This window comes from Lampetra planeri, chromosome 75, assembly GCF_965212315.1.
Source record: "Lampetra planeri chromosome 75, kcLamPlan1.2.h2, whole genome shotgun sequence".
Lineage (NCBI taxonomy): Eukaryota > Metazoa > Chordata > Hyperoartia > Petromyzontiformes > Petromyzontidae > Lampetra > Lampetra planeri.
Genome location: NC_136180.1, coordinates 2,148,257 through 2,174,951, shown reverse-complemented (window position 1 = coordinate 2,174,951; position 26,695 = coordinate 2,148,257). Strand labels below are relative to the sequence as shown.

The following is a 26,695-nucleotide window of genomic DNA, read 5'->3' as shown; positions in this document are numbered from 1 at the left end:
TTAGGTAGCCACGGAAACCTCCCGCGACGCGGCGAGGAGCGACGGCGTTGCGGCCTCCACGGGCCACGCTGAAGTTGCGGCGGTGTAAGACGGCCCCACAGCGGCCCCAGCGGCCCACCCCACCGGCGCGGCGAGGTGCGGGGCAACGGCCGCAGCCACGGCACACTCCCGCGATGCCGTGAAGGGCGGCGGCGTTGCGGCCTCCACGGGCCACGCCGAAGTCGCGGCGGTATAATAGGGCCCTGTGGCGGCCCCCGCAGCCAACCCCGCCGGCGAGGTGCGGAGCCGCAGCAGCGGCGACCTCCAGCGACGCAGCGAGGGGCGGGGCCGCGGCGGCACCTGCGGCCAAGGTCGCATGCCCGGCGAGGTGCGGAGCCGTGGCATCGTCGGCGGCTGGGTCCGCGAACGTGTCTCCGCCTTGGCCAACCTGTCGGTGAGCCGCTCCATCGCCTGCAGGGACAGTCACCGGGGCCCTGGGCTCCGGGGTCGTTGCTGGAGCCTCCTCTCCACCGTCAGCACCCTCAAATCGTCCCCTCGGTGGGTTCTTACGCCGCGCGCCCGCTCTTGACATTGTGGTGACGGTGTAACACTTCTAACACCAGTTGTAGAGAACTTGGCGACGACTCACTCGGAGACGGAGGTGAGTTAAGGGCTTCCGCCGTAAGTTTATTAAGGGATTGGGATTACAGGGGGGTGAATCACTTCCCAGGGGTTAGGGGTCCCGGGCTAGCTCCCACTGGGTCCTGACACAGCCGGCTGCCCTGTGCTGTCTCCTCTGCGCCGGCCGTGGGATCAGCCAACACGGCCGACCGAGGAGCACAGCCACGTCCAGCCCTGACGCTGTGCTAACCCCTATTCCTACCCTCTCGCCCTTCGATCCCCGTTCCACCCCTACTCCGAGATATCAAAATAGGCAATGCTTTCTATAAATGCACTGTATATATTTATGAGAATAGGGCTCTGCTATATATAAAGGGCTGGGTGCTGTATTACGAACCATGGAACTAAACCCCAGTTTTCCCATTTCTTTTGAGTTTGCGGATCGCGAATTCGCCAATTGCGGCCATTTTCAAGAGCGTAACGTAAGTAACATAACAGCATAACAGTGGCCAGTGATTTTACAGTGCGTACAGAAATCTCGCGGTCAACCGTCAATGGTCAAGCTGCCACAGGGGGCGCGATCGGCCGACCTCTGTACCTTGATAAACTTGGCACGAAACCGCGAGAGTACTCGGCACTAAATTCACAATGGGAACAAACAACTCCAGCCATTTTAGATTAAATCAATTGATCGTGTATTATAGCAAGGAAACACCAACAACCTCTTCAATCAAACTGTATCACTCATCCCTCAATGATAATCCCCAAAACAATTATTTAATTAACCCTATTAATAACCAATTAACATCTACATCATTAGACCTCCTTTGCCAGTACCAAAATATAATAATAGGGGTTTTCCCCTTATTTCTGGCAACAAAACTGAACCTTTTTATTGTTTTCTATATGAGTATATGGGTATATATGCGAGTCTATGGGTATCTATATGAATATATCGGTATCTATGTGAGTCTATTGATTTCTACATGAATCTGTGGTTATTTATGTGAGCATATGGGTCTATATTTGAGTCTATTAATTTATATGTGACTCTGTGGGTATCTATGTGAGTATATGGGTTTATGTAAATCTCTGGTTATCTATATTAGTCTGTAGATTTGTACGTGAATCTGTGGGTACGTATACAAGTCTATAAGTATATATGTGTAATGCGAGCAAGGATTGAGGGGGGGGCGGAGCCTAGGTCACGTGAGGGGAGGGAGGAGTTAGAGTCACGTGGGGGAGAGGATTTAGGGAGAGAACCGGAAGGGGATCGGGGAGTTGAGACGGAGTGAAATAGGAGGAGGCCACGCTGGGCAGCACGGAGAGAGTGGCGAGGTTGCCACGTGGTGGGAGACGTCGACACCGTCAGCCATCAGTGTCAGACGAAGAGAGAGCAGGCGGGCTGTGGAAGGCCAGCCGTATACGGGCCAGCAGGGAAGCTGGAGAGACGAAGCAGCGGTGTGGCTGCAAGGCGGAGCAGCAGGGAGACTGCATATCGGAGCAGCAGAGTGGCTGTGGAGTGATCGCCGGGAGAGACGAAACAGCAGAGTGGCTGTGGAGTGACCGTCGGGAGAGAGGCGGGCCTGAGCGAGGACGCCGTGGTATCAAGATTCTACGAACCCAATAAAGGACAACGGAGATCATCACATGAGAGAGGGTCCTTTATTACATATGCGAGTCTATGGGTATCTCTGTGCATCTGTGAGTATCGATAGGTCGATATTTGAGTCTATTTATGTTTAACTGAGTCTGTGGATAGTTATGTGAGTCTATAGAAATCTATGTCCACGGTGAAGTGAACAGTGCACATCTATGACAGTAATCAACCAGGAGAGCAACAGTGCCTTGAACGATTAACCTACACAGCAAGGCTTACAGAGCGCTCTCATGCTGGGTCCACGTCACCTCTCCTGAGAAGCCTAGCAGAGGCCGGCACAGGAGCGTGGACACGTGGCTATTGTGACGCTGCCGTCTAGCACTTTGAACGCAGGGAAGAGTGCAACACCGTACTGCATGCAATAGTAGGTGTGCAAGTGGACCCGTGCCTGTGAAACATCATAGAATGACAGTCGGTCCATGTCACAGTCCAGCAGAATGCCCACCCTGTCGATATGGCAGCCGCTACGGCCACCATCGCAGCTGATTTCAATGTCGGTTTGCTCTGCATCATGAAAGGCACTCAGGTTGCCATCGTCGTCGTCGTCGTCATCATCGTCTCTGTATTTTATGCACCACGACTCGGCATTTTCACCCAGCTCCGCATCGCTGGTATTGCCACTCCGCTCCATAGACCCGCAGCAGACACCCACACACCACTCGTCGCACTCGCTCACATCCACCTCCCAGTAGTGCAACCCAGAGGTGTAGCCCTCCTCACACAGCGCCTGCCTCCAGTAGGAGAACGCCTCACAGCCCTCCGTCACGTCCCGCCGCCTCCTGAGGGGCCGAGACAAGCTCAGGGCCTTGCCACTGTCATCGGTGTCCAGTTGGTAATGGAGCGTATCTTCATCAAGGGTTGGGCTCCTGAAATCTTCTCGAACGTAGAACGCACAGGGAAAGGACAGTGGTTAGTCATCGGCTGCCCTAGCTGGTGGACTGCTCCTGCTGTTATTGACACAATGACAAACAACGGTGCTGGAGGCTCCCAAACAGCTGCACTTCCACCGTTCAGATCTTGGGTTTAAGTAGAGGTTTCAGCTGCCGGTGGTTAAACTAGGTACTCAGGGGTTCACGACTATGGTCAAAGTGCGATAGCCAAAAAAACATAACCGTTGGGTTGGGTTGTCTCTTAACTATATACACAAGGACAGCGTGTACATCATCAAAGCGTGTTTGTTTGCTTGTTTTACCACAAACAGGATGTGTCATGCAGACTCGATGATTCCTTGAAAAAGGTGTGTCTATTTGGTGTTTGAACATCTTAACACCTCCTGTATTATTATTATTTTTACAGAAAGGGTAATAATGCATGTACTTTTTTTCATCACACAAACTGATAACTTATCACTCCATCTCCAAGGGAGAGTGTCCATTTAGGTGCATTTCCACCTTGGGCTGCCATTCTGTCTCTTAGTCTGCAACATCACCCATCGGTCCTGCTAGTAGACGAAACTGCCCAAAGCCTAAACCCACTTAAAGCTCCCCTGACAAGCCAAGATGAAACCACTAACCTTTGCATTTATTCTCTGTAATGCGTACGGCACTCTTTCTGTTTCTCAGTGCAATTCTAGGCATGCGACCTCCCCACGCTCATTTGCGCCCCATTTGAGTGTCCATTCGGGTTGTCAACCAGCATCCCCACCCACCCCCCTCTAGTGATTCGGTGTGTGCCACAGCAGATCGTGTGCGTGCTGACGGAACACCCCTCTCCCTGCTGTAGCTCCCCTGGACCGCTGCCGCCCGTTCTCTTGCGCCTCTTCACTTCATCGCAGTCATTCGTTCCCAAACTCTGAATTCGTAGGCGGCAGCGGCTTTCCTTTGTTTTGGATGGCGTGGCCACACAGACGTAGTCACATTCATAAATGTGAGATTCCTTTTTTACGCATCTGGTAACTCCCTTCATTTATATATTTCCATTTGCGGAATAGCTGATTGCACTGTTCAGTCAGCACGCGATATGGGCATCCCACTTCCCCCGCATGGCAGTGAGCCTCCGAATAGCAGGAGGGTGGTTAAAGCCTCAACACCTCTTCTTCAATGCCCATTCTCGTCCTCTTCCCACCTCCTCACCCCTCCACTCCTTCCTGTGCCTCCCCTGTAGCCCCTTTCGTAATCCCCTGAGTAGACCCTCTGTAGTTGCTGTCACTCTTTCCTCAATACCTGGTAGCCCGCTACTACACCATTCCATTTTGTGTCACCGTGTTGTAAGCCATGTTCATCAAGCGCCTGAAGTGAAGGTGCTATATAAATATATGTGTGCAATTAGATTTGATCATCAGATGTACCACTTATCAGCGTTTTCATCGTTATCAAAATATATAACAGGGACGGTGGGTGAGTGATTCGGTGAGTGGGTGAGTGAGTTATTTAGTGGGTGAGTGAATGAGTGGGTGAGTGAGTGGGTGGGTAGGTGAACGAGTGGGTGGGTGAGTGAGTGAGTGAGTGGGTGGGTGAGTGAGTGAATGAGTGGGTGAGTGAGTGAGGTGGGTGAGTGAATGGGTAAATTGGCCTTTACCATCTGCCTAGTTATGGCCTTTTGCCCTCTGCAGGTTCTGTTTATTTCCTGGCTTTCCATACACAGCGGTGCATTGGTGGGATCTACGGATTAAATGCAGAACTTTACAATTGTAAATTATTATTAATTATATTATTATTAAGTGTGTTCTCTATTCCACAACTTTGACGCCAAATAAAAATATCCCCTGTATAGCCTGTAGCAGTCTGTTGTTATTGCGCAGCACTGAGGGGGTGGTTGGCTATCACCAGACCCGGGCACATTTGTCTCCCCAGCGGTGATGTTTACTACACACCACACCAGGTACTCATTTGAGGCTGAGTTGAGCTGGGGTGGGGGCTGGGGGCCCAGGACCGGTTCATATAATCATCACTGGTGTTGGTGGCCATGAGCGGGAATTGAACTTGGGTCGCCTGGTTCGCAACACAGCCACTCGTTAACCACTGCGCCACCGCACGCATCACACATTCTTACTTCTGAGCATCGCGTTTTCTGTCTTCCAATTGGAGATTCTGGAGGAGAGACTCTCCAGCAGGCCACGCAAGGACGAAAAGAGGTCTCTAGTCACGATGTTGTCATTTGGTGGGTTCTTCATCATCGCGGCCATTATCCTGAATGTGGGAAAAACAAATAAGGAATGAGAATATCGTGGATCTATAGGACAACCTTTGTTGGCCAGTATCAAGATGATTACAAAGAATAGGATTGCAATACCCTTCCCGGTAAGAATAAGAATAATGATACAGGTGTTGTGTTAAAATGTTCAAACACTAAATAAACACATCCATTATTGCAAGGCATCATCACGTCTGCGTGAACCACACATCACACGTGTTGTAAAACATGAAAACAAACGTTCACTGATAATAATAATAACAATGTATGCATTGTCTTCAAAATTGATTGGCCTGCACCAGAGCAACAGCCTCCTGGAGGAATCCAATGAGGTATAAATCTCTTTTTCACAGATGTCCAGTAGGCACGGATACAAACGTTATAACAAACAATACAATACAAAATGATCATAGTGAAAAGTACAAGAAAGGTAAAAAAATTACCCAAACATACAAATAACACAAAACCAACTCGCTTTTACCAGACAAATCTCACTGAGGAAATAACTTATTTTTTTAAAGCTACCTGGACACACATGATAACTCAACAAAGTGGCTTACAAATTTGACGGTTATAGCAGCAAAATAATCTAAATAGCCTAGATGCATGTTTCTAAATGTGGAGGAAAAACCCGGAGGAGCCGGAGAAAAAAATCGACGCAACCACCAGGACACAGAGAGAAATGCAGACTCCTAATATACAGCGGCAGGCGTCAGGGTCGGTACTATCACGATGATGATAAAATATGGCAATAATACAGTCTCCTTCATGACAAGGCCATAAAGGGGACTGTAGCTCTGGTGTAGGCCAATCAATTCCAAGAACAATGCGTAGATTATTCTTATCGAAGTCTGTTTGCATGTTTCACTACAATCATGATTTGAGGGTGAACACAAACTTGATGATGGACTTACGATCGTAGGTGTCTCGACATCTTAACACAACTCCGGTGTTATCATTGCGGGGAAGGGTAAAGCGAGCATATTATTTATTCACCATCGTAGTACCAGTAAAACATGGATATTGAATGTTCAATTAAACTGGGATTGGGAAGTTGAGTGGCCGTGGAGTGACGTGAAGGTGCGCGACCTACCTTCTCTCCAACTCACCGCTCACCTGCGACAGAGGGACAGGGGGCGCACGCGCGAGACATCTATTGGTAAGCTGGTCACCATCTCAGGGTAACCTCATCTCATGTTGATATACGGGGTGTCCCAAAATGAATGCTACACCAAAAAAAACTAATATCTGTATTGTCATTCGAGATGCTGATATGAATTTAATATGAATGCTGCAAGTAATAGACGTTTACGTTTTAGTTTATTTAATTTGTTATGGTATTGATTAGATATGCTCGAATTATTAATAAACTTGTGTATGTCGCCCATCGTTCAGAAAAAAACATTTTAAAACACAGCTGTAGGCATGCATGATGACTCAGCATTCACAAAATCATGTTTAAGTTCTTCCAGGTCAGTTGGTTTGCGAGTCTAAGACTTTACTTAAAAAACTGAAATACAAATCTAATGGTTTTAAGTCGAAAATAGGATTTCTCCTTAAACAAACAGAAAGCCTACGTGTTAAACTAAAGAAATGAGTTTGTCAATCTAGATGATGTAAAGGTGCATCGTAGCTCTTAGTGGCTTCCTAATATCAGAAGGAAAAGTATTCCAGATGGCCGCAGAAGCAGCGTGTTTGAAAATGCCACGCAATGAAGTGGTGACCGTTTTTGTTCGACGGCTGAGCCAATAGCCGCCGCTGCCACTGCTGCTGCAAGGATGACAGGAGCTCGCGTGATGGTAGTATACAGCTCCGTGACGAGATCACCAAAAGTATTGTGTGGTTCATTCGTGGCAGGCACTTTGTGTGTGTGTCATGAGCGCGACCTTATTACACTGTATTCGTTCAGCAACCGGAAGCCAATGCAGCAGCAGTAGCAGAAGGTGCTATTGACCATTTCCACACTACTGGTGTCCTCTGTTCTCCACGTACCTGGATAGCCCGCACGTGATTCGTTTCCTGCAAAGCCGCCTGCACCTCTTTGGTGACAACCACCGTCTCAGCGACCATCATCTCTCGGGGCGCCATCTGGCCACGGATTAGGCCCAATAGTTTACTCTGTTCTGCATGCGCCAACTGCTTGAGCGTGGCCCTTTCTTCCTCGAGGGACTTGATTGCAGCGTTAAAAGCGTCGTCTATGGATTTGTCAAAAGCTGCCGACGTTCCCTGAAAGGGGACGAGTATATAATTTTAGCGTGAAAAGATTACAGTTGTAGTTACAAGTACCACCGCTGCATGGATAAGCATGAACCACGTGAGTTGCGAGCTGTCATTCGTCCAAAGTTCGCCACGTGGATGAGAGTGTGGGTTGGCGGAGGCGAAGGGGCATTGGACACACTGTGGCGTGCGAGAAAGAACAATTGACGGAGCTGCCGCTCAATTCGCTGGTAGGAGCATCAGCAACGCGCCACACCAGCATGACGGCAGCTTGCAATAACCCAACCAATAGTAGATGTCTATTGCAATTTATATTAATATATTAACCCCCCTCTTCTCTTCTGATTGGTTCACAATTGGCATCACATTTATTTCTCCTACATTTAAGACCGAAACAGGAAGATTTCTCCACAATTCTGGCTGTCACCTGATATGGCTGGTTGTTTATAATTACCGGCGAAACGTCAGTATATGAATTGCAAATGTTGTGACGGGTTTTACTCTCCAATAAGTAACGAATTGGCACGTTTTATTGGCGTGACAAACCACAATACTAATTGGCAATGTCGGATGGTGGCCGGTTTGATATCGGCATTAAGTGGAATCGGTATTAATGTTCTGAACCAAAGGGCAGCACGAAAATGAGCATGTGAGGTATTGATCTAAACAAAGGAATTCGGGGAGGAAGGAAAAAATTATGTAAGAATAGGCTTTACTGTTTCTGACAAGAATACGAGAGGTATTAAGATGTTCAAACATATTTTTTGATAGCTAAACCAAATTGATTATGATCATCAGGTGGAAATTTATAGCAGCAGTCAAATAATCTAAATGCGTGACATTGATTCAAAATGTGTACGGAAAAAACGGAGGACCTGGAGACAAATCCGCACAACAACCACGGGGGGACAGAGAGAGAGAACCAAACTCAAAAGATACAGCAGCAGGCATCGTCAGGGTCGGGATCAAACCTACAACCTCCTTCATACGAGGCGTGGGAGATAACATCTCCTAGCCACGAGGGCACCCAAAAACCGAAATGGACACGAACTATCACTACAAGGCCTCATCAAGTCTGCATTAACCACACACCATGCTTGTGGTAAAATATGCAAACAAAACTGCTTTGATTATAATGTAGGCATTCTCCTTGGAACTAATTGGCCTGCAACCAGTATCAAGATGTTTCAAGATAACCATCAGATGTATCAAGGTGATCATCCTGATAGTGGTGTATGACAATCAGTGATATTGGTAAAAAAGGAGTCCCGGTATTATACCAGAGTATAACGCCAAAAGGCGAACAGCACGATGACAATGCAAATATCAAAGTATCAATAGCCCGGGTTGAGCAGTTACATCTATGGTACCCTTTTTGGCCAATATAACTGACTTTTTTCTGTTTCAAAGCTAGTGCATATGTTACTATCAAAGCACGTTTGTTTTTACGTTTTACCACAAGTGTGATGTTGTGGTTGGTGCAGACTTGATCATGCCTTGTCGTGATAATTCACGATGTAACACGATTTTTGTTCCTGGGTAGTAAGTGTTATTTTCTAATTGCTTATGCCTCAAAAGTATAGAAAATGGCTATTATTCCCCACAAACTTTGCTTACTTATTACCCAGGAACACATTTTCTTTTTTACACAGTGAATTATATAATCGGTGTCTATTTGCTGTTTGAACATTGTAAACACCTACTCTAGTATTATTATTGCCTGGAAGGTTAATAAAGTCGAGTATTTGTATCATCATCAGTCATCTTCATTTCATGGGAATTCGTGTTATTGTGTTATTGGGTCTCACCTCTACATTGGCTTCCGTGTTCTTCAGTATATTCAATCTTGCTGAAACTTTCCCATTATGTGTCATAAGTTTTTGGAGTGAACACGAAAGGGATTCCTGTTTTAAAAAAAGAAAACAAACCAAACAAAAAAGCCTATAGCAAAACGATTTAAATCATACACGATATTTACCAATTAAATGAAAAGGGTTGTTGTTGTTCGGAAACAATGTAAGGAACCAGAAAGAGAGGAAGACCAAACACAGAAAACGATGGCTTGAAGAAGGCGTCATAAGGGGATTGGTGCCAGAAAGATGTAGCCACTAACTTGAGCCATATTAGCACTTCAAGAGAGAGGAGAAAGTGGAAACAACAAGTGAAGAAAAGTGCAGTGGGCCCCTACTCCGGGCTATCTTGCCTCATGGATCGTAATGATGATACACTACACCACTATTCATGACACGACTATAAGCTACACTATACACTACGCTATACACTACACCAGTGGTTTTAAACCTGGGGTGCACGCACCCCCTGGGGGTGCGAGATTCCCTTTCTGGGGGTGTGAGACATGCCAGATGTTTTTAGAAGCAAAATCGTTGAAGACAAATTAAGCACATGCATGCAAGTAACCACTACTTTATTTAATACTTTATTTAATCAAACCTCTGTATTTATTAACATTATTATAAAAAAATGTTGTGTCTGTCTTTGTCTCTATAGCCGTGTTCCCGCTGCCTTGTGGATAAGTCTGGGAAGACAAAAGCTAGGGGAGCACACCCTGAGAATAAAGCAACGTGCTGGTGGTGCGCGAAAGGTGGTCCTCCGATAGACTGGAGCTCCGGCAGCCTCCTGCAACTGTGGAAAAGTTCCAGTCGTCCTGGGTTCTCCCTTTGCACTGGATTCCACCCTATTGCAGTGAAGAAGTGCTGTTGGGACTTGCGCACCCCCAACCATACTCTAAATATACACTTTGCACAGGTAACCACTTCTGCCTCTGTGAATCGCGCATCTGGAAAAACTGGACAAATGTCTGGAGGCGTTGAGTGGTGTGGTGACGGGAGCAGGTACGAACATATCCAAAAGCTCCTAGTCAGAGCCCCGCACGCCAGCGGCACAGGGCATTTGGTCAGTAGCAGCTGGGACTGAGTTGCAGCTGCTCTCGGCAGACCCCTGTGTGACTGAGTAGTCCTATTTAGGATCCACACTGATCACCCCCAATGGAAAGGGGCCTTGAAAAGGTGGCCTAAACATTGCAAACTCAAACTTACATGGATAGGTAACCACACCTATAGGGTTGTTCCAGTCTGCGGTCGAAAAAACAATAAGAAAATAAATCTTAAATTCAAGCTTTCTTGACTACAGGAATTCATATTCTTGGGTCAATCGGTAAAGTCATGTAGATAGGTTATTTTCTTTGAACCTATCGACGTGACATTACCGAAAGACCTAAGAATATAATAGAAAATAATCTCCCTTAAACTGGCAACATAGAGTGTAAAAACCCTATTGGACGCTGACCGGGACACTGAGAGACCCCATCGAAGAACTGCCGTAGTTGCAGCGGAAATAAAGCGATAAAACATTGACATTGTTAGCCAAACCAGACTCCTGGATGAAGGCTCCCTGAAGGAGGAAGGCCAGGGTTAAACCTTCTTCTGGAAGGGATACCTCCAAGGAGGACAACATCTACATGGTTTGGGATTTACAATAAAAAAACAGCCTCCTACCCAATCTCACAGAGACACCGATTGACATAAATTAGAGACTCATTACTATATGCATCTCGCTAGCAAAGCACCATGCCACACTTATAAGTGGCTATGCACCGACTTTACCATCAGAGAGCGAGGTTAGGAATCGCTTCTACCAAGCACTAGATGAGGCCCACCGTCGCATCCACAGCAATGATAATATATTTTTGCTGGGTGACATCAATGCTGGAGTGGGAAAGGACAATGAGGTGTGGAGTGGAGTTATTGATAAGCATGGCATTGGGCAAGCTAATGCAAAATGGCATGAGGTTATTGACCCTTTGCGCTGAACATAGCTTGTCCATCACGAACACCATATTTCAACTAAAAGACAACCCAAAAGAGCTCTATTATGGATAAAAGACAAATATAAGACATCCTGGATGCACCCACGTTCCAAACATTGGCACTTAATAGATGACATCATTGTGAGACGTTCCGATATAAAAGACGTCTTACTCACCCGTGCAATGAGAGGTGCTGAGTGCTGGATACATCACAGACTTATCACGACCAAACTACAGGTGAGAGTACGCCCTCCTGTCTGTCTCCAGAAGTCAGGAAAGAAGCGACTAGACTGTGCCCGGCTTGGAAATGCTGTGGTCCGGAACGACCTTTGACACTCTCTGGCTGACAAATTGAAAGACGTTGAGCCTCTCGCCCCATCGATCGTGATGATGATTTACCCATGGGAAGCCCTCCGCTGATTTCCTAAGGCTTTCTCCCGAAGGTCTTGCGTTATGAGCGATCGAGAAAGCCCTCATTGAGTGGTTCATTGAGGAGCGGGAGGAGACCAGGATTCACACAGCCTACTCACGGTGGCTAAGAGATCTAATCTCCCTCGCCTGGTATACAGGAGGTGGGGGGTCTGATCCCAACCCTAATGTCTGTTGTATATGTGGAGTTTGCGTGTCTCTCCCTCTTTCTCTTCCCACAGTCGTGTGGATTTGTATCTGGGTCCTCCAATTTTCCCTCCACATTTAGAATAAACATCACGTGTTTAGAGTGTTTCACTGCTACTATAAATATTGAAATGATATGCAACTTGCTTCAGCTACGATTTGTGATGGCCAGGTAGCTTCTGAAAATAGCTGTATAAGCTAAGTGGGCCTTTCCTGGTAAAACAAAAAGCTTGTAATTTTTTGTTAGATTATAGTTTACAAAATGCACCACAGTCCTGAAACGTTACAAGGCGTGTTCAATGCAACGCTGTTGATTTTGGCAAGTTTATCTATTTTCAATGTGGATTTTTTAGTTTTAGTTGTGCGTGTGCCAGTGGGCACCACGAGTCGAGTTTAAAGCAAAGTTCAAGTGCAAAACTCCAACGTTTTTTTGCTTCGTGATTGCACTGTTCTCACGAAGTCGCATCAATCGAGGAGGGCAGTCACAACCATGCTTGGCCCAAACCCAGATTCGAATCTGACCTCTGAGCCACACCACAGCCATCACCACTATCACCACCATCATCATCACCACCACCACCACCAACAACCGCCATTTCCCACTAAGTGACAGTGACCTCACAATGGCGCTTGTGCCAGGCTATGTGCATGGCATGTTAAGGCCACGTGAGGGCGACTGCCTCCAACTGCCCAGTAGCGTCCTTCACGAGCCTCCACCACAGAGGCCGATCTTGACACCGTTTGTACCAGTCATCGGCAAGTCCAATCGGCTCTACATCCTCTTGTACCACATCACTCCATCTCTTCTCTAGCCTGTGCCGCGCCCGTTTAACTGGCATAACCAAAAGCTGTTTAGGCATGTGGTGGCTGGGCATGTGGGCTACATGACCCAGCCAACACAGCCTTGCCTGCCGGAGCTCACCATTGGGACATTGCCCAGATTTTTCAAGGATTTGTGAGCTCCTGGCACAATCCAGCCTGGTTAAACCCAGGAAAGATCGTTGGCAGGCCAGCCTAAATGTTTCTAACTGGCAAAGATGATTCATTAGGGGGGTCCACGTTTTGCAAGCATAGAGAAGGGAGGGCATGACAGTGGCCGAGAAGACCCGAAGCTTCGTGTGGAGCGACAGACCGGGTAGCTTCCATACAGCGTTACGCAGCCGATGAAAAGTTAATGCCGCTTGATCAATTCGGAGTGAGACCTCTGCGTCAAACTGGAGCCGGTCATGAGCACACTGCCCATGTATGGGAAACTCTCCACTCTCTCCACAACTGCCCCATCACCGATTGGGAGTTGTTGGGGTTGAGTGTCTGATGGTACAAAATACCCAGGCAGGTGCTTAGTTTTGGTGGGGCTGATGGTAAGGCCCCACCTCTTAGTGGCACGCTCCAGTTTCAGGAGCAGTGCCTCCAACTCATCCTCTGAGTGAGCAACAATCACTGGATCATCGGCATACATAACGTGGTTGACCAATATAGAGCCATCCCTTGACGGCACCTGGACATCGATCAGCCTCCCATTATATCTGTACCAGATGAAAATTCTCCGGTAAAGCCATCAAAGGCTTAATGAACTACGTGGTCGAAATAGTCGTTAAATAATGTGGGAACCAGAGGACACCCCTGTCACAACCCAAGGTGAACAGGGAATGGCTCCGACTCCTGGCCACGTAGTTTAACCCTGGCCTCGCTCACCATCATTAAGGTCCTTAATAATACTCTTTGGTTCTTTTGGTAAAGTCACGTAGGTATAAAATAAAATAAATCACGACGTTTCGGACGTAACACAAGCGTCCATCATCAGGTGGGAAAGCGATGCCTTTTAATGTATCATAGGCCTTGACCAGGTCAATAAAGCAGAGACATCGGTCGTGTTGGAACTCCCTGCATCTCTGCTGTAGCAGACGGACGGAAAATATAGAATCTGTGCAGGACCGCCTTCCCTGAAACCACATTGGGGCTCTGCAAGCCTCTCCTCAGCGTGCCTGGCAAGGCGATGTTGAATAATCTTAGAGGAGTGAGATGCCCTTTAGTTGTTACAGTCTGAACAGTCTCCCTTCTTAAAGAGGGGAACCACCAGGGCATCCTTCCAATTCTGTGGAACCCGTCCAGTGGTCCAGACTGTTATTATAATGTCATGTAGGGCAGTCTGTGCACAAACACCACCCTCCCTCAGCATTTTGCTTGGGAGATCATCGCTGCCTGGTGCGTTTCCCGGTCTAAAACTCTGGATCGCCTTCAGTTCTTCCTTAACAACTGGCACCTCAGCCAGCCACTCAAGGGGGTGACTACTTCTTCCAATATTTAAGACACTGCATCCTCAGCAGGGTCATCCTCACTTTGCCCCATTATGTTTTCCAAGCTGAGTGATTTCCCCTCCCCCAAGACCTCACAGAAATGCTCAGAAAATCTGAAAACCTGTTCCTGGGGGTCGGAGATTGGATCACTGTTCTTTCCCCTGATGGTGATAGGTGTAAGACTGCAAGTGACGTTTTTGATGGAGTTAGAGTGATTTGTGGTTGCGAGCTACTGAGGCAGACTCCATCTCTTCAGCAATCCGCGACCACCACCCATCCTTGCAGCGCCTCACGGCTCTCCGAACCTCCGAGTGAAGGCTGCGGTAAGCCTCCTCATTCTCTGATGTGGGATGCTATAGACGGTGAGTGGGCCTGGTGCTTTTTATCAGACAGCCTGAACACCTCCCCTGTCAGCCAGGGTCTCTGGGGAGGTCTGGACAATGCACCTAAAGCAGCCATTGCAGCTGCATGAGCCACAGTCCTTAACCTCACCCATTTCCCCTCGGCATCATGAGGAGTGGGGGACGAGGTCAACCTCAGCTGAAAGCAATGATGAAAATCTCGCTGGCAAGTTTCATCAGCTATCTGAGATCAGGCCATTGTGTGTTTGAATGGGGTCCTGGGTATACACCCAAAAGCGGAGTGGAAAAATGCAGGTGCATCTTACAGATGACAAGTCTATACTCAGTGGGCATATCAGCTTCAAAGTAGGTCCTGGTGCCAAGGACATGGGTCTGCATCCACTGTTCCATCACTATCTAGTCCAGCAGATGTTCTTGCTTTGACCTGGCGTGCATCCATTATGTTGTGTGGATGCGCTCATGCCGGAGCAGTGTGTTGGTAATTACAAGCTCATGGGCTGCACAAAAGTCAAGCAGCCTCCTACCGATGTTATTGAGCTGACCCGGCCCATGCATTCAAATCAATCTAAACCAGGTGCCAGCATCATGACCAACTCGGGCATTAAAGTCACCCAACAGGATGACTCTATCTCGAGGGGCCACTTTAGCTCGCACCTGTGACAGGAGGTCATAAAACGCATTTGACTCATCGGCCTTGCCTGCATCCCTCCACAGATGTTCATCTTCAGTGGGGGCATAAGTAACCACGTCCTCCACTCCTCGCCTCTGGTTGATAGGAAGGCGAGCCCAAAGTAGTCTGGGGTGTACAGCTTCCCACACCTCATCGCCAAACTCCCATGCCCCCTTCATTATTTTGTTCAGAAGAAGAGCCACTCCCTGTTGTTTGGCAGTCTCCTGCCCCGAGTCAAGGACTGTCTACCCCTCATGGTGGCAGGAGCCAGAGCCGGTCCATCGGACCTCCTAAATACCACAGAGATCCAGGCGGTACCGGTCGAGCTCCCGACAGAAGAGTGACAGCCTCTCCTCCGCAGTGAGCGTTTGAACATTCCACGTGGCCACCCGCAGTGGCTTTTTGCTGTTTCTATAGGGACCCCCGAGGGTAAGGATTCAATCTCCTGGCTCCGCCAAATGTAAGTTTGGCCAGGACACATCATAGATGACTGTCCCCCCTGGGCCTCCGGCACAAGCTTTGCTGTATATATTTTTTTGTGGATTAGTGGTAATTGAATGTGGAGGGGTTACCAGCCCCTCGCACCTGTCCAGAGCCCACTTTGGATGTTGTGGTGGCTACAAACACCATGAGGGGAATGGCAAATTTAAATTCGCCCTCCGCACATGGCACTGCTCACCATAGCATTACCGTCCAGCACCAACATCACCACCACTACCACCACCACTGTCGGTACCACCACCATCACCACAAACACCACTACAATCACGACCACCACCATCACCATCGTCACCATCACCACCATCATCAACACCACCACTATCACCACCACAACCACCACCATCATCACCACACGGTTGCCGCGCTCAGAGCACCTCACCTTTGCCTGCCGATCAGCCTCCTCTGTTGACGTCAGCCTGTGGCCCCGATGTGCACCGCTCGTGACACAGTCGGCGCACACAGACGCCCCGTGCTCCTGGCAGAACATGGCAAGTGCCTTGCCATGCTGAGCACAGAGGTCCAGATTCGGGGGCCTCGCTAGTGCCAAGCTCGGGTTGAGCTCCTTCCGCGGCCGTTCCCCCTCCAGGCTGAGACTTGAGAACCTATTGGTACAAACTGTCTTCACTGAGCGACCGTGAATAGCGGCCAGATCTCCCGTAGCTCACTTGTCCACATTGGGGCACCACGGTGGCAAGATGTTAACTATCTCAGCTGGTGCACAGGAGGTCCTGGGTTCGATCCCGACCCCGAAGTCTGCTATACATTTAGAGTGTGGGTGTTCATTCCCCCTGTGGTCTTATGGATTTTTCCTTGGTTGTCCAGTTTTCCCCTCTGCATTTATAACAACAAACACTGGGGTACCGCGGTGCGGAGATGTTAACTACCCTGCCTGGTATGCAGGAGGTCGTGTGTTCGATCCCATACCCTGACAATGGTTACTTCTGTATATTTGGAGTCTGCCTCTTTCTCCCATGGTGATTGCATGGATTTTTTTCCAGGTCCTCCATTTTTCCCCCTCCACGCTTAGAATCAACAATCATGAGCTTAGAGTATTTGACTTCTCCTATGAATTTCCACGTGATGATAATCCAGTTGGTTGAGCATTCATTTGTTATAGACAGGTCACTTCTGAAAAAGAGCTATATAGCTCAGTGGGCCTTATCTGGTAAAATGTAAAAGAGTTTTGTTTAGTATTGTACTGTCACGAAACATGAGTAGGGAGTCGCGAGACAAAAGACAGTTTCAGGTTACAAATATATTTTGTTTAACCAGATGACAACTCCAGAGACCGGGAGTTTTTCTGAGTTTAGTTTGTTGTCCTTCCCCCGTCACCTCCAATTAGCACGGTTGGTTATGTACGGTGTGAAAGAGGTTATACATACATTTTGTAAATGTTGTGGGATTTACTGTCCAAAACACCAGTGTGCTGAACTAGTAACGAATTGGCACGTTTTGTTTACGTGACACACCTTACTAATTGGCTGTGTTGGGTGGTGGCAGGTTTAACGACACATTTATATTTACGCGCTCTAACTCTAAAAAACCTTAGTTATGGTATACAGCATGTTGTGGGTTGTGTACTCGCTCTGTTTCTGCACAGCAGCGTCTTAAGATGTGGGAGCAGCATGCCTGCTCTGTAAATCCACAACGTGTTATAAATCACGAACAATGTCACAAGACTACCTCTGTAGCTTGATGCCTTTTGTAATTATTTATCATCATCATGATCCATGGGCTGATAGCCCCCATAGTAGGTGTCCACTGAAACATTGTCATTAGTTTCCACTTTCTTTGTCTTGTAGTGACAATATGACTCACGTAGTGCCATATATTTCTAGCACCAATCTCTTATAAAGTCGTCATCAAGCCATTCTCTGTTTTGGTCTTTCACTCTTTCCGGTTCCTTTAATTTTTCCTCAAACAACAACACCACACTTTAAAATGTTCTGTTGTTGTCCATCCTAAAACTGGCACTATTGTGTCCAAATAGTGCCAGTTTCCTTCCCATCAATGCCTGCATCATTTGGTTGTCTCTCTTCTTTGTTGCAACCGTTTTCTTACTTTTACATTGGTCACTCTTCATTATTACTATGAACGTGTATATAAGGCGCAGCAGACCCAAAATAGGGCTTCAGAGCACCATATAGAAAGAGAGAGAAATTAACCATTTCAAATTAACATATCCTTGGAAATAATGTTGTTTAATTTTAACTCTGATTCTGAAATGCTGTCAGTTTTAATGTAAGATGAGTAATACTTAGTATGTGCTGCTCTTCAGTTTTCTGGGTGAAAAGTGGGATGGGTTTTGCCACATCCTGGCCAGCTGGCTCAGCAAACTTAATAAAATAACAGACTCATAGAGATACATAGAGATTCAGAGCCACAGAGATACATAGATACTCATACAAATACGTAGAGATACGTATAGCCTCATAGAGATCAAGATATTTAGATACTCGTAGAGATACACAGAAACTCACAGGGATACATAGAGATGTTTAGAGATACATAGAGACTCATAGAGTAAATACATAATATGTTGTTAAACCCGTCACCACCCGACACAGCCAATTAGTATGTTTTGTCAAGTAAAAAGAATATGCCAATTTGTTACTAACACAGCACACTGGTGTGTTGGAGAGCAAAACCACAACATTTACAAACTGAGTACTCAGCTTGTAAATGTTGTGTGCTGGACTAGTAACAAATTGGCATGTTCTGTCTACGTGACAAACCTTACTAAATTGGCTGTGTCAGATGGTGGCGGGTTTAACGACACATTTATAGATTTACGTGATCTAACCCTAAAAACCTGTATTATGGAGGATATTGGTCGCGAAAGCCTACGTGTTAAACAGACTCATAGAGATGAGATACATATATTTTGAGACACATAGAGACTCATTAGGGATACATAGGAAATTAATAGAGATACAGAGACTAAACGAGATACATAGGTGGAGAAGATGGCAATCTACCCATGGTCTGCACTGTAACGTGCTTGTCACAAACTGATGTTATCATCCCGGCAATTGAATGTCAAAATGGCCCTCCTGATCAGTATTACAACACCAAAAATCCTTTTCATGGCCAAACTTACCGCAGAATAGGGCCGTCACTATGTTTCTGCTATCTAAATGCAGAAGTATCTATCAAGGCCGAAGTGCGACTTGCTGGGACGTTTCCTCACAGCCCAGATGGCTCGACGCGCTCCTGCTCCAGGAAACTCATGTACAGCTGACAAGAGCCTCAAAAATAAAAAATCCTAGATTTCTGTTAGCTGCCAGCTACCACCATCCCAAGCAGGGACTACCAACGTCACGTGAAATTCCATTTCAAGGACCTCACCACAACGAACGCAGAAAACAACATACCGACAGCCATCATCATCGTCAAAATCAATTATGTATCTGTGATAAATGTATATAAACCTCCAATAACCACATGGAGCCCAAACATGCTGCCTGCTGCGACCCATCCCGCGGTTTTCGCAGGTGACTTCAACAGCCATCACATGGCCTGGTGTATTCAACCAATGAAACCTGTGGAGAATGGGTCATCAACTGGGCAGCAACTAGTTATCTGTTCATTCTGTTTGACGCTAAAGATCAAGGCACCTTCCATTCCGCACGATGGAAGATGGATTCAAACCCTTACCCGTGCTTTGTGTCGTGTTCCTGTTCGGGTGAACCGCTGTGTGCTTCCAGAATGGTTCTAGACAATTCCCGAACAGTTAGCACAGGCCAGGCTTGGTGCATATCGGGGTCAAAATTCTGATGATCACGTCCACCCCTGTGCCACAATGCAACTTAAGAAAGGGCAACTGGGAACCTTTTATTGAAGATATCGTGTGCACTGTCTCCCAGAATCCACCAAAATCAGAAAACTATGAACGTTTCACCAAGATTGTGCTCAATCAGCCCACTCACAAATTCCATGGGGTTACTGGGCAGAATACACTCCATGCTGGAAATGACAAAGCGAGTCCCTGCTCGAGAAATACAGAGTCAGGAAACCCAGAGTGTGGAAAAGCTCTCCTGGACTCCCTAAATGAATGCAGGAGCCAAAGGTGGACAGAAGCGATGGAGTCATTAGATTTAACACACTCAAGCCATAAAGCTTGGTGCCTCCTGAGACACCAAGGAGCAGCACCACCACCGAGACACAAGACCGCCAATGTGCCCATCAATGCCATCGCCACACAGATGATATTGAATGGAAAGATCTCTACAGATCGGCAAAGACAGCGAGTGAAATGAAAACTCCACCAATTAATAGCAGAATGTGCACCGACAACAGCCTTGTTATACCCCTTCAATGAAGAAGAGGTCATTGATGCCATAAAAGCCACCAGATTAGGAAAGGCCACAAGATTGAATGGGATTTATCCCAAGTTCCTTAAACACCTTGGCCAAAAAGGATGTCACTGGCTGGCCAGATTGTTTTCAGACAATTTCCTTAGGCAAATTCCCAAAAATGGCGACAAACGAAGGTCATTGCCATTCCGGAAATCAACCACAAACCCAAATAAGTTCTGCCCCATATCCCTGCTTTTTACAGTGTACAGACTCCTATAGAGGATGCTACTGACCTGTATGTCACCGATCTTCGAGGAAACTATACCAACTGAACAGGCTGGCTTCCACCCTGGCCACAGCATTTGTTATCAAGTGTTGGCACTCACCACACACATTGAAGCTGGCTACCAGTACAAAAACATCACAGGAGCCGCTTTCATAGACCTATCACTGGCCTATGACACAGTATGGTGGGAAGGCCTCGTGCTAAAGCTGTCTAAGGACATCCGATGCCAGCAGACCCTCAGACTTCTATCATCGCTACTGTCCAACCAGCCATACTATGTCCACCTAGAAAACACTGTCAGCAGAGCCTGCTTCCTCAGTAACGGGCTCCCACAAGGATCAGTGCTTGCTGTGGCACTTTTAACATACATAGATATAAGTGACTTCCCTGTCACCGTCGGCCGGAAATTTGGCTACGCCGATGACCTAGCACTTGCCGTCCAAAGAATGACTCAAAATTTAGGTCAAAAGTGACTTGTGCGAAGACCTCAAGAAACTCGAAACGTACTTCAAGTACTGGAGGCTCCGCCCAAACCCAAGAAACACTGTTGTAACATTATTCCATCTGAACAATGCAAGCGCCGACCAGAAACTGGCCGTCACTTTCTGTGGCGAAGAGGTCCAGCACGACAAGTACATCAAATACCTCGGTGTAACTCTTGCCAGCAGCTTCACCTTCCACAAAACCTGTGAAATGCTGCTATAACAACAAAATCGCGAGTTAATCTCGTGCATAAACTGGCCGGAACAACATTGGGAGCAAAGGCAACATCGCTCCGGACGGCCACCACAGCACTAGTCTTCTCTGCGGCAGGATATTGTGCCCCAGCCTGGAACAAAAACATGCACACAAAGCTGGTGGACACAAAGGTAAATGCATCCATGAGGATCATCTCAGGGATGCTAAAGAGCACACCGTTGCCGTGGCTTTCGGTCCTCGCAAATATCGATCCTCAGCAGATCTGTCGCAATGCTGCATCTGTGAGGGAGTATTGCAAGGCCATCATAAATCCAAACCTCCCAATAAACAAAGACATCTCCATGCCCCACCACACAGGCTCAAATCAAGAAAATCTTTCTTGTAATATGCAAAGAACATACATGATGATGACAAGACCACCAAAGCACGATGAGAGGAAACATGGGCAAAACACCAAAATCTTGCATAAATCCATCATCAGCGACCCTGCAATCCTCCAAACAGGATCTTATCTACCGAAGAAGATCTGGTTTCTCCTTGAATCAGATCCGGACACTCCATAGAAAATGTGGACACTTTCTTCACAAATGGAAAATTTACGAGAGTCCAGTTTGTGACTATGGTGCAAGATCTCAGACCGTGCAACATATCAGATCATTCAACGGCGATCTAAAACAAATCAATGCGGCTACTCCTGAAGAAGTCGAATCAATATAAAATCTCGAAATCAATTTGTAATCTGTTGCTGTCCCCAAAAATGCCATACAAAAGAAGAAGAAATGGATACATAGACTCATAGAGATGTATTGCGACTCATAGAGATACATATAGACACATGGGAGACTCATAGAGGTACATAGAGACACATAGGATAGACAGAGACTGGGTGAAAAGTGGGTTAAATTTTTCCCAATCTGAGCCAGCTGGCTCAACAAATGTAATTCACTAAACCAGGGGTCGGCAACCTACGGCTCCGGAGCCGCATGCGGCTCTTTACGGGCTGCTTCTTGACGATATGTACGTATGTACAGTATGTACTCAGATGCATTGCGGCTCTTGAAATACTGAATTTTGTACCGAATTGGAAAGAAATGGCTCTTCTTGTTATTTTGGTTGCCGACCCCTGCACTAAACCAATGGACTAACCCACCAACAAACTAACTATCTTTTCTCGGGACCAGCACCTGTCCACGATGCTGGCCAGCTTGAAGTTTTTCACGAGCTGCTGCCGCATCTGCTCCTTGGAGCCAAAGGGCAAGACCCTGCGGCACTCGGGGCAGGCGCAGGCACCGTCGCGCCACGCGCTCACGATGCACTCTCTGCAGAAGGTGTGTGGGCAGCCCAGCAGCACGGGGTCGACGTAGAGTTGCAGGCAGATGGAGCAAGTCAGCTCCTCCTCAAGGCCCCGGTCCCGGCCACCTGCTGCTGCCGCCTCTGCCATGCTAAGTGGAGCCGATCCGCTCTGCTGTTCCTCTGCTCCCGCAAATCCTAACGAGGTGCGACAGGTGGGCTAAATAGACAATAAAAACAAAATAATAAAGTTCGGAGACATTTTTGAGTAGATGTAACTCCGTGTTGTGTTCTGTCCTCCGGAGAAATGGGGCTACTCGACAACAGCTGAGCACCAGGGTGTTTGCGGAATGGCTGAACTTTAGTTCAAATTTGTTCTTCCAAAAGGCAATTGCGTATCTGCAATAGCGACACCCAAAACTTGTCGAGCGTCGCGCTCAATTCCCGTGCTCTGTACAAGACGCACCTGGTCAGACTCGTCTACCCCGTATCTGCTTCTATATTTATTATTTATTTAATTTCCCGTTTAAAAAAATTTCATCTAAACTATTTTTTTTGTTATTTCACCAGGTAAGGCTCACCGAGCTATGTAGTTCTTTTTTAGAAGCAACCTGGCCACAAATTATAGCTTATCACCACGTCAAAATTTACAGTGATCAAAATGCCTAGAGATTCATAGAGACGCACAGATATGCAATGAGAACCATACAGGTGTATATGTATGTTTATTAAACTTATTTCACACCGTAAATAGCCAACCATGCTACACGGAGGTGCGGGGAAATCTGCAATGATGCCTGCTTAATAGAGGGCGAGATTAGCAAATAAAACAAATACTGATTAATTTATCGATGTCACCGTGGAACAGGGCCAGGTTATGAAAATGCTGGGGCCCTAAGCTACGTCGAACTTAAGAGGCCCCATCATATCGGAATGAATACAGCACACAGATACCCAGAGAGACACCACAGAGATGCATAGAAATGCAGATATACATAGAGACTTAACTATGTTAATTTTACCAGGTAAGGTCCACTGAGCTGTGTAGATCTTTTTCAGAAGCGACCTGGCCACCACAAATTATAGCTCAACGAAGTGGCTAATTATCATCATCATCATCATTATGTGGAGATTTAAAGCTGCAGCCAAACACTCTAAACGCATCACGTTGATTCTAAAGGGGAGGGAAAAACCGGAGAACTCGGAGAAAAATCCACGCAGTGACCACCACGGGGAGAGAGACGAAAATTACAAATAAACAGCAGCAGGCATCGTCAGGGTCGGGATGGAACCCACGACCTCCTGTACCCCAAGCGAGGAAGTTAACATCTACCTAGCCCCAAGCATGGGCGGTTCATGACAATGCTGGGGCCATAAGATATCTCTATTTTTCAACGGGCTATGTAAAAAAAGTAGAACGTGTACAATAGTAAGTTTTGTTCATACTTAAGAGGGCCCCGTTGTTAATGGATGCTCGGCTGACTTAGCTGGGGCTCGCTTAGCCGAGGCCTAAATCTGACCCTGCCACAGAACAAGAAGCCGTCAAACCACCACGCCTCAAGGCCACGTAATTGTTGGCCGGGTTACGATTAGTTCGGGTTACTGGTTAACGCGACCAACTGGTTTGGCTCCGCTGTTATAGACAATATGAGGATCTGTATTTATGAACTGAAGGAGTAATACGGATAGAGATATGAAGCTCTTTGTTACAGATGTCCAGTAAAGAGTTGTGGGTCAGAGAATAATATCGACACACAATACAAAACAACAAAACACACAGAATATATACTGTTAGTATACCACACTCAGTCAGTACACACGGTCAGTACACATACAGAGAGTATACCACGCAGGATACACAGAGTACACACACAGTCAACACACACACAGTACACCACACAGTATACACAGAGTACACACACAGTCAATACACACACACAGTACACCACACATTGTACACAGTGTACAGTCAGTACACAAACACAGTACACAGTACACGCACAGTATACACAGTGTACACACAATACACAGAGTACACCACACAGTATACACACGGCACACACACAGTATAATTACTCAGTATACACAGAAGTACACACGGTATACACAGTAAGTACACACAAAGTACACCACACAATATACACAGTACACACAGGCAGGACAGTCAACATACACACAGTACACCACACAATATACTGTACACAAAGTACAATCAGCACACACACGGAGTACACCACACACTATACAGTGTGCACACAGTACACACACAGAGTACACCATCCAGTATAGTTTACACAAAGTACACAACAAAGTATACACAAAGTACACAGTCAGTACACACAAACATTACACTGAACAGTATATACGGTCAGTACACACACGGAGTACACAACACACTATACAGTGTACACACAATCAGTTCACATACACAATATGCATAGTGTATACGTAATCATTGCACACACACAGTACACAGTGTACACACAGTAAACACACACACGCAGAGTACACCACAAAGTATACACAGTCAGTACACACCCAGTCAGTACACACAGAATACAGCACGCAGTATGCAGTGTGCACACATCAGTTCACACACACACAATACACCACACAGTATACACAGTGTACACAGAGTACTCACACGCGGTACACCACACAGTATACACAAAGTACACTCAGCCAGCACATGCACAGAGTACACCACGAAGTATACACAGTGTACACATTGTCAGTACACACACAGTATATACAGTGTAAACACAGCATATATACAGTGTAAACACAGCATATATACAGTGTAAACACAGCATATATACAGTGTAAACACAGCATATATACAGTGTAAACACAGCATATATACACTCACACAGTACACCATGTAACATAAATAGTGTACAGTCAGTACACACAGATTACACCACCCAGTATACACAGTGTACACACACAGTACACCACACAGTATAAACAGAGTACACACAGTTGGTACACACACATCGTACAAAACACAGTGTACACACAATACACAGAGTACACCACACAGTACACAGTGTACACACAGTCAGTTCACAGTACACACAGAGTACACCACAGAATACACAGTGTACGGTATACACACAGTAGACTACACAGTATAGAGTGTACAGTCAGTACACACAGAGTACAGTACACAGAGCGTACAGTACACACAGAGTACAGTACACACACAGAGTACAGTACACACAGAGTACAGTACACACAGAGTACAGTACACAAAGAGTACAGTACACACAGAGTACAGTACACACACAGAGTACAGTACACACACAGAGTACAGTACACACACAGAGTACACCATTCAGATGGTGTACTCTGTGTGGACAGAGCTGAAACGTTCAACTATTTCGGCTGTCAACTAAAATACAACCGTGGGCCCGTGATTTCAGCCGGAACCAAAAGAACGCCACGTTACATGTACGTGTCTGAGCATCTCTACTGTTGTTACTGTTATCATAGAATCGTCTCATTTCCATGTGTAAAAGAACGCCACTCACCTGAGTCCCTCACCCTGCTCGCTACGCGCAGTCTCTCAGGCGACGATCCCTGCCCCGAGGCTCGCTGCTGAATGCAGAACTCTGCTCTGGGGAGTCAAAGTCCTTTGAGGTGGCGGATTTATTTAACACGAGCTGTACTACCCGGCTTCGACCGGGACTTGGATTCACGACGCCCGGCCGCCTTTGTCTCCCCAGTGGCGATGTTCACACACAACACACCAGTTACTTGTTTGAGGCTGAGTCGACCTAGGGGAGGCCCAGGACCGGTTAAAATAATCGTCACCGGTGGTGGCCGTGAGCGGGAATCGAACTCGGGTCGCCGGGTTCGTAGCGCAGCTTAGCGCGCTGACCACTCCACTACAATGCGTGACGCTTCCACACGCGCGGGTCACGTGACAGATTTGACGTCACAACTCACTTGCCGTGCAAATAATATTGAGCTCCCCGCCCCCCCCAAAAACAACCCAAAAGTGTTTTTTTTTATAATTTTTATAATTTGTGCATGGTGTACAGTCTGGAAAGTACCCACATGGCAAATTTCCAGTTTGTTGCATGTCGGGAAGTACGCTAAACATTTTGAACATACACATTCACAACTTTGCCTTTTATACATATGGAGATCAACACCTCCACTCCCACCTTTACACCCTACCCCACCACCTAAGAAACCTTTAGCAGACGTCTAAACACTTGCACGTTAGTTTGTTAA

General features: G+C 46.8%; 1 protein-coding gene across 2 annotated transcripts; it reads right to left on the bottom strand.

Annotated features, from left to right (window-relative positions):
* Positions 1 to 640: 640 nt before the first annotated feature.
* Positions 641 to 26,372, bottom strand: LOC144737883 (E3 ubiquitin-protein ligase TRIM62-like). Of its 2 annotated transcripts, none has more exons than XM_078620770.1 (8): positions 25,987 to 26,372; positions 22,348 to 22,673; positions 16,260 to 16,482; positions 9,418 to 9,513; positions 7,385 to 7,618; positions 6,486 to 6,508; positions 5,252 to 5,388; positions 641 to 3,133 (listed from the first exon to the last, which is right to left on the bottom strand). In XM_078620770.1, the coding sequence occupies exons 2-8, from the start codon at positions 22,602 to 22,604 to the stop codon at positions 2,523 to 2,525; spliced, it is 1,581 nt and encodes a 526-aa protein (XP_078476896.1). In that variant the 5' UTR covers positions 22,605 to 22,673; positions 25,987 to 26,372; the 3' UTR covers positions 641 to 2,522. The 2 variants fall into 2 exon arrangements, with proteins under 2 accessions (XP_078476896.1, XP_078476894.1); XM_078620768.1 differs by having other exon boundaries at positions 22,348 to 22,651.
* Positions 26,373 to 26,695: the final 323 nt, after the last annotated feature.

Coding starts and splice junctions, on each gene's coding strand:
- LOC144737883 (XM_078620770.1), bottom strand. CDS start 22,604: ATGGCAGAGGCGGCAGCAGCAGGTGGCCGGGACCGGGGCCTTGAGGAG. Junction 9,514..16,259: donor AGGCTGATCGGCAGGCAAAG/GTGAGGTGCTCT, acceptor TTTTTAAAACAG/GAATCCCTTTCGTGTTCACT. Junction 5,389..6,485: donor AGCGGTGAGTTGGAGAGAAG/GTAGGTCGCGCA, acceptor TCCCACATTCAG/GATAATGGCCGCGATGATGA.